This window comes from Haliotis cracherodii, unplaced genomic scaffold, assembly GCF_022045235.1.
Source record: "Haliotis cracherodii isolate W230 unplaced genomic scaffold, xgHalCrac1.p SCAF_18, whole genome shotgun sequence".
Lineage (NCBI taxonomy): Eukaryota > Metazoa > Mollusca > Gastropoda > Lepetellida > Haliotidae > Haliotis > Haliotis cracherodii.
Window position 1 is genome coordinate 20,840,751 of NW_027266273.1, and position 15,936 is coordinate 20,856,686.

A 15,936-nucleotide genomic window follows, 5' to 3' on the forward strand; every position below is an offset into this window, starting at 1 on the left:
CGTCATTATCCACACGAAGATTTAATCGATAGCTGTACGTATGTTTATAATACTGAAGATCTTGAGTAAACGGGGCAGCAAAATTATTACAGACTCCAAAAACTTCGAGTGAGTGAGTAAATTTTTTTACATCGCATCGGCAATATTGCAGCCATATGGCGACAAATAAAACAGAAAAAAAATGTTATTCTTCATAAAAAATAAACGCATGTGTGTTACATACACATTTCTTTATAATTAAGTACTTTTAGAAAAAGTTGCCCGGATTTTAGTATTTTTATTCTTTGGGTGACCTCATACACATCTAGAATTAACTAATTTCACTGAAATAATTAATATAAACAATTCATATGTTACATGTATTTTCTGAGGATAAACGTCCAATGACCCTAACATTAAATTTTATCCATTTGAAAACGGAAAGGTTCCATCAGCAAATATACTACTCGTGACAGATTAACTATAGGAATACGAAAGAATCGGGTTATCCTTAACTTATTTTGAGTAGTACAGGATTGAAAACGAAAAGGTTCCATCAGGAAGTAGAAATGTCCTCATGAATCCATTCACTGATGACAACATATATCACCCCATCGCCACACGCCAGTCCAAATGTCTGTAAATACACTATAGATATCACCGGTAAGGAAACCTGTCTCGTCTCCTGAGAACACACGTTGTCCGTGACGTTTAGTCCCACGCCGTGGTCCGGAACCTGCCAGTGTTAGAGGATGGGGTCACCGAAGAACATTTCCCATATTTGGTGATGAGGACTGCCGCAACAACCATCCCCACCACCGCTGCGACAACACCGACGGAGATCCCAGCAATAGCCCCTGTGGATAGCTTATAAGGTTCGTCAGTTACCTGTTAGGGGAGAGAAATGATATGGCTAAATGATGCGATTCTTGTGCAAACTTCAGATATGTTGAATTTGTTCGAGATAATTTACCAATACATTACCAAGCGTAAGTATATCAAAACATCGGCCAAGAAAAAAGTGTTTTGTTAAAGAAAGCAATTGTTTTGTTTAGAACGGATTTTATCTTGATCTGACGGATATGTATATTCTAGCAGGCTGAAGACTAGTTTCGTTTCTAATTTCTGAAGACAAGCAAGTAGCGGATTCGCTATTCAAAGGCAGTACTTCACAACCACAATAAGTGACGGTGTATGTGAACTGGCCAAAGTGAGATAACATAAGCCATTTTCGGGCCATTTTCGAGGACATCCTGTGATCCGTCCTGTACTGAATAACGAACTCGCTCCTGTAAATGATGTAAATTATTTTTTAAAAACTCGCTCCTGGTTATTCCAAACTACTGAATAAGTATACAGTTGCACAACAACGAACCTGCCGCTAACATCAGGCTGCCTTACACCCTTAGATGTTTAGGACTGAATGAGTGAGTGAGTTGGGTATAAGGCCGCTTTTAACATTATTCGAGTCATATCACGGCGTGTAAGCTTAATGTGGGAAGAAATCCCGAAATGATGCAGGTCTCAGACGCTTGTCGCTGCCACCATTGAAACCCAGGAGCACGGGTATGGTGGTGACACACCTAGAAACATAATCGGGGCGAACCGGGATTCGAACCCACAATCAAAGGTCCCTGCGTGTCCAAGGGACGCAACTCTTCTCAGCGAACTGCGGCGCCTTATACGTCTGGCCACCCGTGCCCCGTACGGCCTAGGCTGATACCGTCTGTTACACGATGACACAAATGACAAATTCATTGACATCAGGTCGTGAATGGCAGGCAACACAGCATGTCAACATGAATTCGGAAAATTTGCTTGTGTTGATAGGAACTTTACTTTTATCCCCGTCCGCACGCACACACAGCTTAGAAACAGTCTAGGCACTGAGAATGTAATCACGGATAAGATACTTGAAATGAACTTTGTGCTGGATGTCTGTTTAGACACGTTTGTCATTCTGTCTTCAGGACTGAATTAATATTATTATCATTATTATGATTCGTTTGTTCAAGATATATCACGTACAATGATGTGTGCACGGGTTAATTACGACAGAGGCATGTTTATGTGACTGTGTAGTTCTATCCGTTGTTAATACCAAATAGGTATAATAAGTAATATATAATAAAATAATATCTGTGTTCCAGGAGAAAAGCCCATGGCCCAGAAGTTAGTCTTACGTAATTGAATAGAGTTGGTTTGTTTGTTTGTTGTTTAACGCCGCACTCAGCAAACTTCCAGCTATATGACGGCGGTCTGTAAATAATCGAGTCTGGACCATACAATCCAGTGATTGATAGTTTGACCATCGATCCACGCAATTGGGATCGATGACATGAATCAACCAAGTCAGCGAGCCTGACCACCCGATCCAGTTAGTCGCATCTTACGACAAGCATAGTTGCCTTTTACAGCAAGCATGGGTTGCTGAAGACCTATTCCACCCCGGATATCTTCACGGGTATAATTGAATAGAGAATGCTAGTAATTCATCAATGGCCAAATATTCAATATGTTTCATTTCAGTGTCTGTTGACAGGTAACTAACTGTTATTTTTCGTGTTTATTTTAGATCAAATATTTTGTAATGGCGGAGGGGGAAATGGGACGTATACAAACACATATGTCATTCTCTGATTTAACTGAATTAAGGTAAGGTTTTTTTTCAATCGTTTATGTGGATTGGTTCATAAACATGCATACCTGGGTGTCTGTAACGTCAAACTCGCATTGCCCTTCATTACCGGCTACGTCGATGACGACGATGTACGTCAGGGGGTGGCAGCACGTGGACCTGGGGAGAGTGGAGACGGGGGTGAGTAATGCTTCACAGATGTGTCACGACATCGTGTACGACGATCTTACCTGGACCAAGTGAACACATAGCCGTCGGAATATGATATTCATTAAGTCGGACATGTGATCGACGTACGAGGTCCCAGATAGTCACAATTCGCAGGTCAGCAAGTTTGGGTTTGTTTTTGATTTGTTTGTTGTTTAACGCCGCACACAGCAATATTCCAGCTATATGACAGCGAAAGTATTTTGTTCATATTTCATATTTGCCTAATGTAAGCCTCACATTCAGCATGTGCCAGTTGCCTCGTACATAAAGCACATTATCTTACCTCCATGTCAGAGTGTTGAGCTCTGTTTGGTTCTGATTGGATCTTAGAGATCCCTTCTACCCCGCCGCGAAGAAAATAGTACGCAGGTTGATTTCTCTGAGGGAGAATAAATCCTTTATACCCCGCTACGAATACGTTGCTTACGAGTCAGTGAAAGTCACGTGACTAAGCACACGTTAACCTCAGTTCAACATTTTCTATCAATTTTCAATTTGTTATAATTCTTTTACAATATTAGATAGAAACATGTCGGCAAGATAAATTCGTAGTAGCAGGATCACTCGGGCTATAATGTGGCTTTCTAACGCGGGACCTTTAAAAAACCACATATAACCCTCGAGATACTGCTACAACTTATAATACGCATGCGTTCTGAATGAAATATCACACAGTGGCACATGTTGAGTATATGGGGGAATGTCTGCGTTGTTCACGGACTTGAGTCTATCTCCATACTGACACTGAAAGTTTGAAGAAAGGAAAACTAACGTCAAGGTTCCTGTCTTCAATCCAGAGCTAAGGGTGTCTCCTTCGGCGAACTTGTCGTGGTTGAGGACGCTGGAGTCACCAGCAGTGGACTCGACCAAGTACAGACCTGACCCCTCATCTCCGAATTGAACTGTTCCAAACCACACGTGTTGGTCACAGTCGTCGGAAGATGTCTGGGACGGGCTACAATGGCCGTGCGTGGAGGTGACGTTACACACTGGTGGGGTGTGGTCCTAGAGAACAGAATTGAGAGTTAGTAGACTCATGAATACCCTACAACAATCACGGTTTCATACCAATAGACATAACAATATACAGAAACATCCCAAGAATAAACGTAAATGGCGGGCATCCATTTCAAATAGTAAGAGACGAGAACAATGACCTCCTCCGTGGTCTAATGGATACAGCGTCTCTCCGGAGAACGGAAGGTCGGCGGTTCGATCCCCTGGCCGCATCACACAAAACGATGCAAGGGCAGATCGGCTCGGAGTCAGTACATAGTGTCTGAGTGGTGTACCCATTAAACTGTTTTGTTTATTTGTTTGTTATTTATCGTTGCACTCAGCAATTGTCCCGCTATATAACGGCGATCTGTAAATAATCAAGTAGAGTCTGGACCAGACAATCCAGTGAATGACAATCGATCCACGCAACTGGGATACGATGACAGGCATCAACACGGAAACGCCAGAGAATAATCAGTTGGGATTATCATCCGAAACAGATTCTATTGGGGGTAAAACGCAAAACAGGGGTGAAGATGGTATGAATGGATCACTGAAAATCATTGATGACACCAGGTGTTCGCGAAAAAGGTAAGCATGTCTTGTCCTACGGGTAGCACCCGTCACTCACACAAGTTGTACAAAAACATGTAGCCTTACGCCTCACAGCAGTACAAACCAGACAATCAGGTGATGGACCACAGCATCCAGTGACACGATAGCGCATTTACCGATTTTGTTAAACTAAACACGGCAATTTTGAATTACCACTGATGCGTACAAGTGATAAAGAAGTTGTTCATCCATATATCTTATCCTCACTTAGTACTCCAACTTCTAAATGCCTCTCAAAGAAGCTTCCAATAATCATCTGAAATCAGCTTTTAAATATATCTACGCTTATCCTAACATTTGGTGTGGTCCAAAACATTATGAATGTTCTAAAAACAAATTCTAATTCTCATTTCTGTACACATCTGATGACTTTTAAAAAACCAAATTTAGTTTTACTTATTTCTTCAACTGAGTTTTGAGTTCTCAAATGTTTCTGAGTAAATTACATAGTAAGGGTTAAGTTACTCGGATATTTTTTTCTGCGCAGTCTGCATTCAGAAGGCGACTGTATTTACCGTATTTCTGATTGCAGAACCAACTGTGGTAGCCTTGGGAAGACCAAGTGCTTTGGTTGCTGACGCTGAGGTAACTACGGACTTCAGTGTAGAGGTTGTGGGTGTCGTTGTTGTAGTCATCGTAGTTGTAGTACTTGGTGATGTAGTCATCGTAGTTGTAGTACTTGGTGCTATAGTCGTCGTTGTAGTCGTCGTCGTACAGTCGTACACGGGCTTGGTGAGTCCGGGGGCCAGGTCAAACGTACACTGCGCTGTGTTGCTGGCCATGTCGACCACGTTGATGTAAGACTCGGGGTGGCAGCAGTCGCTCCTGGAACATGATAATTCAATTAATCACAGCAATCATCCATACTTTTTAGCGACCCGTTTGTTTGTTTGTTTGTGTTTAACGCCGTACTCAGCATAATTCCAGCTACATGACGGCATTTTGAAAACAAGCTAGTCTGGACCAGATAATCCAGTGATTGATACTATGAGTATCGATCCACGCCATTGTCATACAATGACATGCATCATATCTACCAAGTCAGCGAGCGTGACCACCCGATCCCGTTAGTCGCCTCTTACGAAAAGAATGAGTTGCTGAATACTTATTCAAACCAGGATCTTCACCTATATTTAAGTACATCTCTTATATTATGTTGAAAAATCACCGCGCACTGCAACCTTAAGATCCCAAACACAACCATGACCCGTATGAAATATATTACCATCGACTAACCATTTCTTGTTAGATTCAGTTTATCCACCCTCAGACAGGGTGTATTCTTTCGTTTGGACAGGTATCACGCAAGTTGTTCGTTAAAGAACGAAAATGTTTTGCTTGGTTTTCTAGTCATTCCTCGATGATTGAATAAGTTTCCAAACATGAAAAGAGTTGAGTTATCATGTATCGTGATGGTCTTTACAATCGAGATAGACATTGTGTCGTGACAGCACCAGTTAGAATTATTGTATTGGTGTAAAAATCAAAGTCTGTTTTATTACTCGTTTGTTTGGAAATGCATACCCTATAGAGGCCGTCTTGGCCCCCTTGTCAATGGTATGCCCCAGGGTGAAGTTGTCATACGTGAAGGTGCCCGTCGTCCCCACTGTGGACGAGATCTGGAACAGCCCGAAACCCACATCCCCGAACTGTGCCGTCCCCGACCACGTGTGCAAGTGACAACTACACGGGTCCATCTGAGCCATACTGCAACTTCCGGTTACCGAGGTCACGTTACACTCAGGGGTCGTGTTGTCCACTTTCTGGAACAGTTCAGACATTGAGCAAAATGATAGTGGACATAGGATTGATATAGGCAAAGGAAACATTCAAGGAATTATGTCTAGTCAATTTATCATTACCAGCATCCAAATACTCCTCCAGAAGCAGATCGCCATCCACGTCCCCATCCCTACCTGAGTGAGTGAGTGAGTGTGTTGGGTTTATCGCGGCTTTTAACAGTATTCCAGTTATGTCACGGCGTGTCAGCTTAATGTGGGAGGAAAGCCTGACGTGATGCAGGTCTCAGACGTTTACCACTTGGTGAAACCCACGAGCGCGGGTATGCTGCTGACAAACCTAGAAACATAATCGGGGCCAACCGGGATTCGAACCCACAATCATAGGTTTCTGGCGTGCCCAAGGGACACAACTCTGCTCAGCGAATCGCGGCGCCTTAGCCGACTGGGCCGCCCGTGGTCCCTCCACATCCTGAAGCACATCGACAACCAAATCCTCATTCTAACACCCGTCTCCATCTATACCTATATCCACTTGTAAGAAGCGACTAAATGTATTGGGTGTCCACGTTCCCATCCTCACCTACGTTTCAATCCACATCATCAACCTCATCCATATCCTCATCCACAACCAGGATTACATCCTGATTCAGGAATCCTTCGGGATTATGGCTTTGGGATAGGTCGCCATTAACTTTTGCTTTTTCAGCATGCGACTAACTAATTTAGATAAGAGCCGTGACTGTGTTGGTTGCGTGTCATCGTACCCCGACTGCCTGGAACGTATTATAGCAGCAATAAGTGGTTTGACTGATCCAGACTCTCGGGCTTCTGTAATATCCACATCCACATCTACAAGCATATCCACAACCACATCTTCAAGCACATCCACATTTTCAAGCACATCCACATCTTCAAGCACATCCACATCCACATCCAGTCCCACATCCAAATTCACATTTCCATCATCCATTCATGTTAATTACCTTTAATGAATCGATTGAACTACACATTTAACTGTATTTCTACCAACCACTCAAAGGTACTGATACTGAAAACCAAACATAATAGCTTCTGACCATTATTTACTGTGAAAGTCCCATTCAGCATTTCCAGTGAGCTGTGATATGCTCACCTTCGCCACGTGTCTCTCCACTGTGACCCTGCGGGTGTCATACTGGGGACTGTGTGTCGACACGCCGTCAGGTTCCGCCGACAACGTCACCGTTCTGAACACATTCAAAGAAGATGACGTTCACGCTTATCACTCAAAACTCAAAAAGCGCCACTCTAAAATGCACTAAAAGTAGAACCAACTCGCGCTCAGATCACCGCTTTAACACGTTCCTTTATTACTACACCAGCTATTCTGTTATTTTCCTTTTATGTTTTTCATGACATTTGCGATACATATGCCCCATACATGCTAATGTGATCCAAATCGGCGATGTGTGCATGCCAAGGAAATGGTGTCACGCAATATACAGCTGCAATTCAACCACAGCACGTGCTGGATTTGGGCGAACAGTGTCCTCATTTTTTTTCAAATTCGAAAGCTCACACAAACTCAGATGGAATTTAAGGTATCGATTCTATGTTCGAGACCTATATATTTAATATGCACCAGCTTTATCTTGGGAAAAACATTTCACAAGTGATAATCGATACTAATGTTGTGTCATAATATATGGTGATTGATTCCGCTTCGAAGATCCGGGATAGAATTGGTCTTCGGCAACCCTGCTTGTTGTAAGAGGCGACTAACGGGATCGGGTGGTCAGGGCCGCTGACTTGGTTAATGCATGTCATCGTATCTCAATTACGTAGATCGATGCTCACGATATCAATCAACTCGATTATTTACGGACCGCAGCGTTAAACAACAAACAAGGTTGTGGCGACGTTAGCATGATATACAGTTTATGTGTGTGTTAACCTACGTGGTGACCCCATCTGTGTGCCCTGCGTGGATGGTGAATGTGCCCGTGGCATTAGCGCCACCGTCAAGGTTGAAGGTCTTCTCGGTGGGGTTGACAGCAAACCCAAGGTCGTCTTTAATGTCCACCTTGATGGCGGTCTTGCTGTCGCCCCTGTTCGACACCGTGTAGGGAATCTTTAGAGATTCGTCAACATACAGGGAACCTGTACGGTAATAAAGTGAACAATCAACGGACAATAGATAATGAGTGCAATAATATGGATGTATTACATGATCCATGATCAACCGCTGTATAGAAGTATCACCCTAATCAAAAATGCTTCTTTCTTGGGCCTCTTCAATTGTGTGTCCGTTTGGCGCACTAAACAGAGCACCGTAAACGCCTGAGAAATTTTCTTGCTTAGTTTTTTTAATTTTTAAAGCAAACTTTAAAAACTCAACTTATAATCCAATCCAAGGATTTGCGATATTGTAACACGTAATTTATTATCCATATCACAGTAAAAGATATGGCGAGGTACCGGACTCAATCATTCCTATGGTATGCCATCTGTTATATTTTTATTTAGGCAGGGTGTTGTGAAATCGCATCAAACTGATCAAAAGCGGTGCTGTTTTTTTATAACTCTGTCTATCAAAGATTACTTAATTACAACGACGTGGGATTGGGTACATGGCCTTTACGAGAGAACATTTGATGCAATTTCTCACGAATTTCTTGCAAAGCAACACTCAATACCAGCGACTTGTGGTTAAGGGCGTTTCTTCACGTTACCTCATAAACATGTTCCCTGGTTCAAGTCCAAATTTCATATGAAGGTTTGTAAACGAACAAATCCACGTAACAACAACTTTTGCTCTGAGTATATGAACACAAATCAATTCAAAAGATGAAATAGTATTTGTTAAAAAGTTCATCCATAATCGCATTACATTTACCCATTCATGGCGCGCTCTGACCTACATGCCCCTATCATAGTATGCAAGAAATAGCACCTTTATGAAACCTACCCGGTAATGTTCCGATGTCGAGTTTGATTGCAATGGGTGTTATGCGGGTGGGATCCAGTCTCTGTACCGGGAAGTGCAGGATGTCAGCGCCGGTGATGCTCACCTGGAACGCCTGGAATGGTACGTAGAGATAATAATGTGAGTGAGTTCCCTAGTTTAACGTGAGTGAGTGAGTTGGGTTTAACGCCGCTTTTAACTGTATTAATGTGGGAGGAACGCCCGAAGTGATGCAGGTCTCAGATGTTTACCACTTCGGTGAAACCCACGAGCACAGGTATGGTGCTGACAAACCTAGAAACATAATCGGAGCGAACCGGGATTTCGAATCCACAATCATAGGTTTCTGGCGTGCCCAAGGGACGCAACTCTGCATGACGATTTGCGGCGCCGTAGATTTGCCCCCAAACTGGTTTAACGACAGTTTCGTAAATACGTGAGTGAATGTTGTGGGGGTGGGGTAGGGCTGAGCTGCTGGGATTTTATCCCAAATATATATATTGTCCTCGAAAAGAAATTGTATGCCACACATATTGCATTGGTTGCCATTTGATGTTTAGAAAACAATATTTTACCATAAAATAATAAATATCCAGTACCACTCATTACCTTTGTGGGAAGGGTGAAACTTCCCTTGAACATGGATGCTGCGCGACCTCGACCTTGAGTCAAGGGAGATGAATCTAGCGACTTTCCGGCACTGTCTGTCAGGACAACTCTGTCTATTCCTTTTATCTTGTCTATCGATGGAACGGTGATTACTACTGTGGCCTTTGCACCTGAAAATATAATTCTTTCATAAATAATTAACCGCTCTGACAAATTAAGTAACTTGTCAATCCGGACAGTTAATCTGGATAATTTTATTGAATCAGTGTTTGGTTGACTATCCTTGATGTGTTTTCCTCCCAACAAGTCAGGTACCTGCAATGGGTCTTCCCGTTATCTCATACTGGAATCCGTTCAGGGGGTTTGTCTGCACAAACTTGGTGCTGAAGTCGATGGTGCTCTGTGCGGTCACCTCCAAGGCCCAGCGGACACTGTCCTTCTTCGTCAGATGCCACACGCCGGGGGTGGGAGCCTGGAATATACAAACAAATGTTTCAAGTTGTTTATATTTTTCAAAACACTTGTTTAGTTTCCTTCAAGACTCTCACTACCTATGGGAATAGGTGATATCACAATAGCTACTGCTGCTGAGTAACAAAAATTGGATAATAATGAAATATTCTGCAAAAAGGTTTCTCATCAATTTGCGAATAATATGTGTAAGTAATATTAGTGGCGGTAGAAACTCAAGCGAGTAGAGCCTTCCAGATGTTTTAGCACTGGAATTTAGAGTTATCCGCCTTTGTTGTTTACATGGACACGTCAGGGTTGATCGTTCCAGAAGATTCTAGAAGGCTGGCTTCAACTATATGAGAGCGACAAGTAGGCCGAATCCAGGCCTTTTTCGAGCTGACTTTTTTTAATCTACTTGCCAGGTGCGGTTTGGATACATATTTTGAAACATCGAATTCCTGCACGCTTCCTGGGGCACGGGTGGCCCAGTTGTCTAAGGCGCCGCGATTCGCTGTGCAGAGTTGCGTCCCTTGGGCACGCCAGAAACGTATGAATGTGGGTTCAAATCCCGGTTCGCCCCGATTATGTTTCTAGGTTTGTCAGCACCATATCCGTGCTCGTGGGTTTCATCGAAGTGGTAAACGTCTGAGACCTGTATCACTTCGGCCTTTCTTCCCACATTAAGCTGACACGCCGCGATATAACTGGAATACTGTTAAAATCGGCGTTAAACCCAACTCACTCCTGGACGCTTCCAACATATCCTGGAAGAATGGCCTGTTTCTAGACATTCGACAGTGACAATATTCTGGACACCCGGGACTCCAACACTAATTTTAGGGCTTGGTACGAGTGTCAAAACTAGATACTTTGAAATCTACTATGAATTACACGATAAGGTAAACAAGTTATGCTAGTGTGTGTTTAACTTTAAAGTTTAAGAGGTTTAAAGTTACAAGTTTCATATCCACAACAAGTGATGCTTCTTTGGGAGGAAAGTCCAATGTGACGTCGATACCTTTACAAATTGCAATCAATACCATACTTGAGACCACTTGGACACCTGTGCCCCATACCTACATGCTTAGGCTTTACCTTTATTTTGATGAGACGGACGCCTCCTCCAAGTTCTTTGACGGTAGTGGTTGCAAACGTCCCTGGTATCATTGGAATCGGTGTACCTAAATAGTTGATACAGATACAAATCAAGAAGATACATTTATCAATATAAAAAAAATACCTTTGTTTAATTCTAAAGTCAAAATAATGAGAATTCCTCCTAAACGTATACTTTCTAATTACCATACACCGTGGGGATCTGATTAAGAATACCTTTATCTTTTTTTCTTCTTTTTTTTAATTTATTTCACATTAGGTGCCACGATTTTACAACAGACCCTACAGGACCACGTGTTTGGCCTAACGGGTCGTAGTATGTGCAGGCTCCGTAGACATTACTTGGGCAGAGCTTCTGATATTCGCATCATTACATGGTCCGTTTTCTGATGTGTATTAATAATGTGTACTTTAAGAACTAGCTCCTTAACATAGTTATTAAATTACAGAACTTCTCAAGAATTTTACATTCAAACACATAATATTTTGCCGTAAGTAGAAGATAGCTGAGTATCGTTTCAACAGTGGACACACTCTTTTTCACCGCAAATAATACTGTATTTCTTTCAAATATCATATTATTTATATTCGCTTTCGTCCATTTAAAAACACTGACCCAAAATAGAAGGGCAGTTGAGAATGTCTTTATCGTGAGATAACTAAAACGACAATGGACAGACGTACCGTAAGTTATATATACGGAAGAACAGAGTATGTTTGTCTCTTACCAGAAGGGTTTTTGAGAGTGTCAACTGGTTCTGGGATTGAGTCGGCGATGATCTTGATGGTGACCTCCTTAATAGTGGCGTCCACGGGGATGTCGAACACCTTGTTCTGTGACGGTGCCGCGACGTCGAGTTTTAGGATTGTAGTTGCTGACGTTGTCACTGACTCCTACATAGCAGGAATGGTTACAGAGCTATTTGTGAACATGTTACACGTAACAGGGCTACTTGTGAACTTGTTACACATACATTGTAATTGTCGTAATATAAGTAAAGATATTATTTGTTCACGCACAGGACACAAAATAATAGAAAGTAACCGATTGAACATCCCTTTTATATGTCATGTTTTTAATGTTTTGAATTGGTTGAAGCTTTAAACATTTTTTGGTAAGCGGTCAAGTTCAACCACAATGACACCTGACAGTATTCATTATTTCAATAACACGAATTTTTCTTTGGATAAAATTTCACATAATGAAGGAAGAAAGGAAAACTAAAACTGTTCTAAAACTAAAGTGAAAGAGTTGGGTTTTACGCCGCTTTAAACAGTATTCAAGTTTTATCACAGCGTGTCGGCTTGACATGGGAGGAAAGCCTTAAGTGATGCAGGTCTTAGACGTTCACCACTTCGGTGAAACCCTCGAGCACGGGTATGGTGCTGACAAACCTAGAAACCGGGATTCGAACCTACAATCATAGGTTTCTGGCGTGCCCAAGAATCGCATCTAACATATTGAAAGTGACTATGATGTCTTTGGTAACACCAACAAGCATGGGCATGGTGCCGGGGTAGAATAGGTCTTCAGCAACCCATGCTTGCCGGAAAAAGCGACCATGCTTGTTGTAAGAGGCGACTAACGGGATCGGGTTGTCAGACTCGCTGACTTGGTTGATGCATGTCATTGTATCCCTATTACGTAGATCGATGCTCATGATGTAAATCACTGGATGTCTGGTCCAGACTCTATTATTTACAGACCGCCACATATGGCTAGAATATTTCTGAGTGCGGCGTTAAGTAACAAACAAACAAAACAAACAAAAACATCTGTACCTTAATGATGTCAGCCATCTTCGCCACGCCCCCCTTATCCGTGTGATACACTGACCCCCCTGAGGAGGCAGCGAGCCCCCCGTACAGGTCCATCCCCGCTGACCGCCGGGGTCGGGACCGCGCTACAAACAAGAAAACAACATGAATAATCCACATGGCAATCCTAATAATCACAATGTCGACACGCCAATCATAACAATCACCACATCAATCGTAACAATAACCATGTCAGTCCTAACAAGTACCATGTCGATTTGACATCATGACGCCAATTCAAACGATAACAATGGCGCCCATGACACGCACCACGTCAATCCTACGCACATAATCGAGTCTGGACCACACAAACCAGTGACTAAAACACGAGCAACGATCCACGCCATCGGGGTACGATGCTACACAATCAGCCAGCACGGTCGCATGTGATCGGTAGTGTGCATGTGTGACTTGAAAACATATTTTGTATCAATGTTTTCAAATTAACGAAATATTAAAGCTTTTTACATTGTCTCCTTGTTCTAGAAATAACCGCTGTGCTTTATGAAGCCTAAATGCTATGAGTGAAATATATGAGGATGGAGAGAAATAGACCAACATATATATTATGCATCTTTTTAATGTGAAGTTTACACATTATACATCTTTTCCATCGGACGAGAGATTGCTCACATGACCATGAAACTGACCTTCATAACTGTATAAAAGACAAATTTTGAAGTTCATGCGTTTTTCACGAGATTGTATTCTTGAAATGTCGCAAGGCCCTCGCTCTATGAAGTTCATACTCCAATGAACTCACCCAAAGTGAAAGTCAATATGTCTGCATATTTCTCTCAAATATTTTGTCACATAACGCTGTGCCGTGTATCATTATTGTGTTGAGTATAAAGCTCTCATTCAACATCTACCATATTGGGGTCGGTCGTTTAGCTTAGTGGTTTAAGCGTTCGCTCGTCACGCCGAAGCCCCGGGTTCGATTTCCGAAATGGGTACAATGTGTGAAGCCCTTTTCTGGTGTCCCCCGCCGTGATATTGCTAGAATATTGCTAAAAGCGGCGTAAAATCATACTCACTCACTCTACCATATTGCCATGAGTTCCGTTATTTGTTGCCGTCAGCATAACCCTCGAACGTTCGTTACATGCAAAGTATGCTATGCGCATTAAGAGTAATGCTAATTACTGACCCGTGAAGATCCGGGGTAGAATAGGTCTTCAGCAACCCATGCCTGCCGTAAATGGTGACTATGCTTGTCGTAAGAAGCGACTAACGGGATCGGGTGGTCAGACTCGCTGACTTGGTTGATGCATGTCATCGTATCCCAATTGCGTGGATCGATGCTCATGATGTTAAACACTGGATTATCTGGTCCAGACTCGATTATTTACAGACCGCGTCATGTAGCGGCGTCAAACAACAAACAATACAATGCAATACAATATAATACAATACAATACAATGGTAAATCCTGCTTAGGATTAGCCTTCGAAACAACCGATTATTCTCTGTATCTTCGATTTATCAGAGTTAAAAGTAGAGACTTTTTGTTTGTTCCTACCAACAACAGCGCACTGAGCAACATGTGTACAATTACCCGTCTGTCTACTGCTCCGGCCGCTGCAGTCGCCGGTCAAGACAAAAGCCACACCGATCTTCTTGTGGGTCACTATGTCTGTTACGTAATTGATCATGTCAGCATCTTTCGGTGAACGATCTGTGTAGACGTAGATGTTAGAGTTGGGCTTAGCCACAGTAGCAGCTGAAAATAGTAGAGGTGGTACTAGTAGTAGTAGTAGTAGTAGTAGTAGTAGTAGTAGTAGTATTGTAGTTGTCCTAATATAGTCATACGGTGTCTCAGTCTTAGTAATCCCTGTGGTAGAATGGCATTATTATTTTTATTAGGGTTCGGGTGATCCTGGCACATTGAGTCTCGCTTTCACTCAGGGTCCTTGCCCCCTCTTCACGCAGCCCAGACAGCGAATTTGACTTCTCCCAAGAAGCGCTGCCTAGTCAAACCCACCCAGAACTTTTCGGAGAATGTGAAGACACCCTAACACTGCAGCCTTGTGCATTACCCAGATTGTCAAAAGGGCTGTGTTCCTGGTAGCAAACCTGGGTACTCTCCCAATGTCAGTCAACAGATTGGGACGTACCAAACCTAAGGCACCGAGAACAATGGGGAGTCGGACAACTTGGTACTTGGGATGCAAGCGTGACATTTCGAAATCGAGGTCCGCATATTTGCTATGTTTTTCCTCAATCTTGTCAATCGCATTAGTGTCAAAAGGGACAGAGAGTTCAATGATATAAATAATTTCATTGGATTTATCAAAAAGGACAAGATCAGGTTTGTTGGCCTGGATTCTGCACGGGTCATTCCGAGCTCTAGAGGAGGAGAATATCGAGGTTTTAAAATAGTGAAATTGAAGTTAAAATACTACAGCACATGCTGATTCAAAGAAATAAAAATAACTTCACTTGGCAGCACACACAGTAACATCCTAATTCAGTTTGGGTCATTTATATGTCCACAGTGGGTCCGCATATCGGCTTGGATTCAGGTAACAATTCACCTTGTCAAATTTCTTGCTCACAGATACCTACCAGCCAGAAGAGCCGTGAGGACATACGTAGGACAGTCAGACACCCCGCCAAGAGAGCCGTGAGGACATACGTAGGACAGTCAGATACCTACCCGCCAAGAGAGCCGTGAGGACATACGTAGGACAGTCAGACACCTACCCGCCAAGAGAGCCGTGAGGACATACGTAGGACAGTCAGACAACTACCTGCCAGGAGAGCCGTGAGGAGATACGTAGGACAGTCAGACACCCCGCCAGGAGAGCCGT

The 15,936-nt window shown here is 42.7% G+C and overlaps 1 protein-coding gene across 1 annotated transcript in view; it reads right to left on the bottom strand.

Annotated features, from left to right (window-relative positions):
* Positions 1-690: 690 nt before the first annotated feature.
* LOC139465388 (von Willebrand factor A domain-containing protein 7-like) overlaps positions 691-15,936 on the bottom strand; it is a 32,073-nt gene continuing 16,827 nt past the window's right edge. The window contains exons 9-22 of the mRNA XM_071247093.1: positions 14,682-14,846; positions 13,088-13,209; positions 12,034-12,199; positions 11,285-11,370; positions 10,052-10,208; positions 9,737-9,906; positions 9,131-9,242; positions 8,121-8,322; positions 7,316-7,409; positions 5,966-6,204; positions 4,957-5,266; positions 3,600-3,832; positions 2,686-2,776; positions 691-867 (exon numbers count right to left, since the gene is read on the bottom strand). Of these exons, the coding sequence (XP_071103194.1) occupies positions 691-867; positions 2,686-2,776; positions 3,600-3,832; positions 4,957-5,266; positions 5,966-6,204; positions 7,316-7,409; positions 8,121-8,322; positions 9,131-9,242; positions 9,737-9,906; positions 10,052-10,208; positions 11,285-11,370; positions 12,034-12,199; positions 13,088-13,209; positions 14,682-14,846 (2,324 nt within the window). The remainder of the gene's footprint in view (positions 868-2,685; positions 2,777-3,599; positions 3,833-4,956; positions 5,267-5,965; positions 6,205-7,315; positions 7,410-8,120; positions 8,323-9,130; positions 9,243-9,736; positions 9,907-10,051; positions 10,209-11,284; positions 11,371-12,033; positions 12,200-13,087; positions 13,210-14,681; positions 14,847-15,936) is intronic.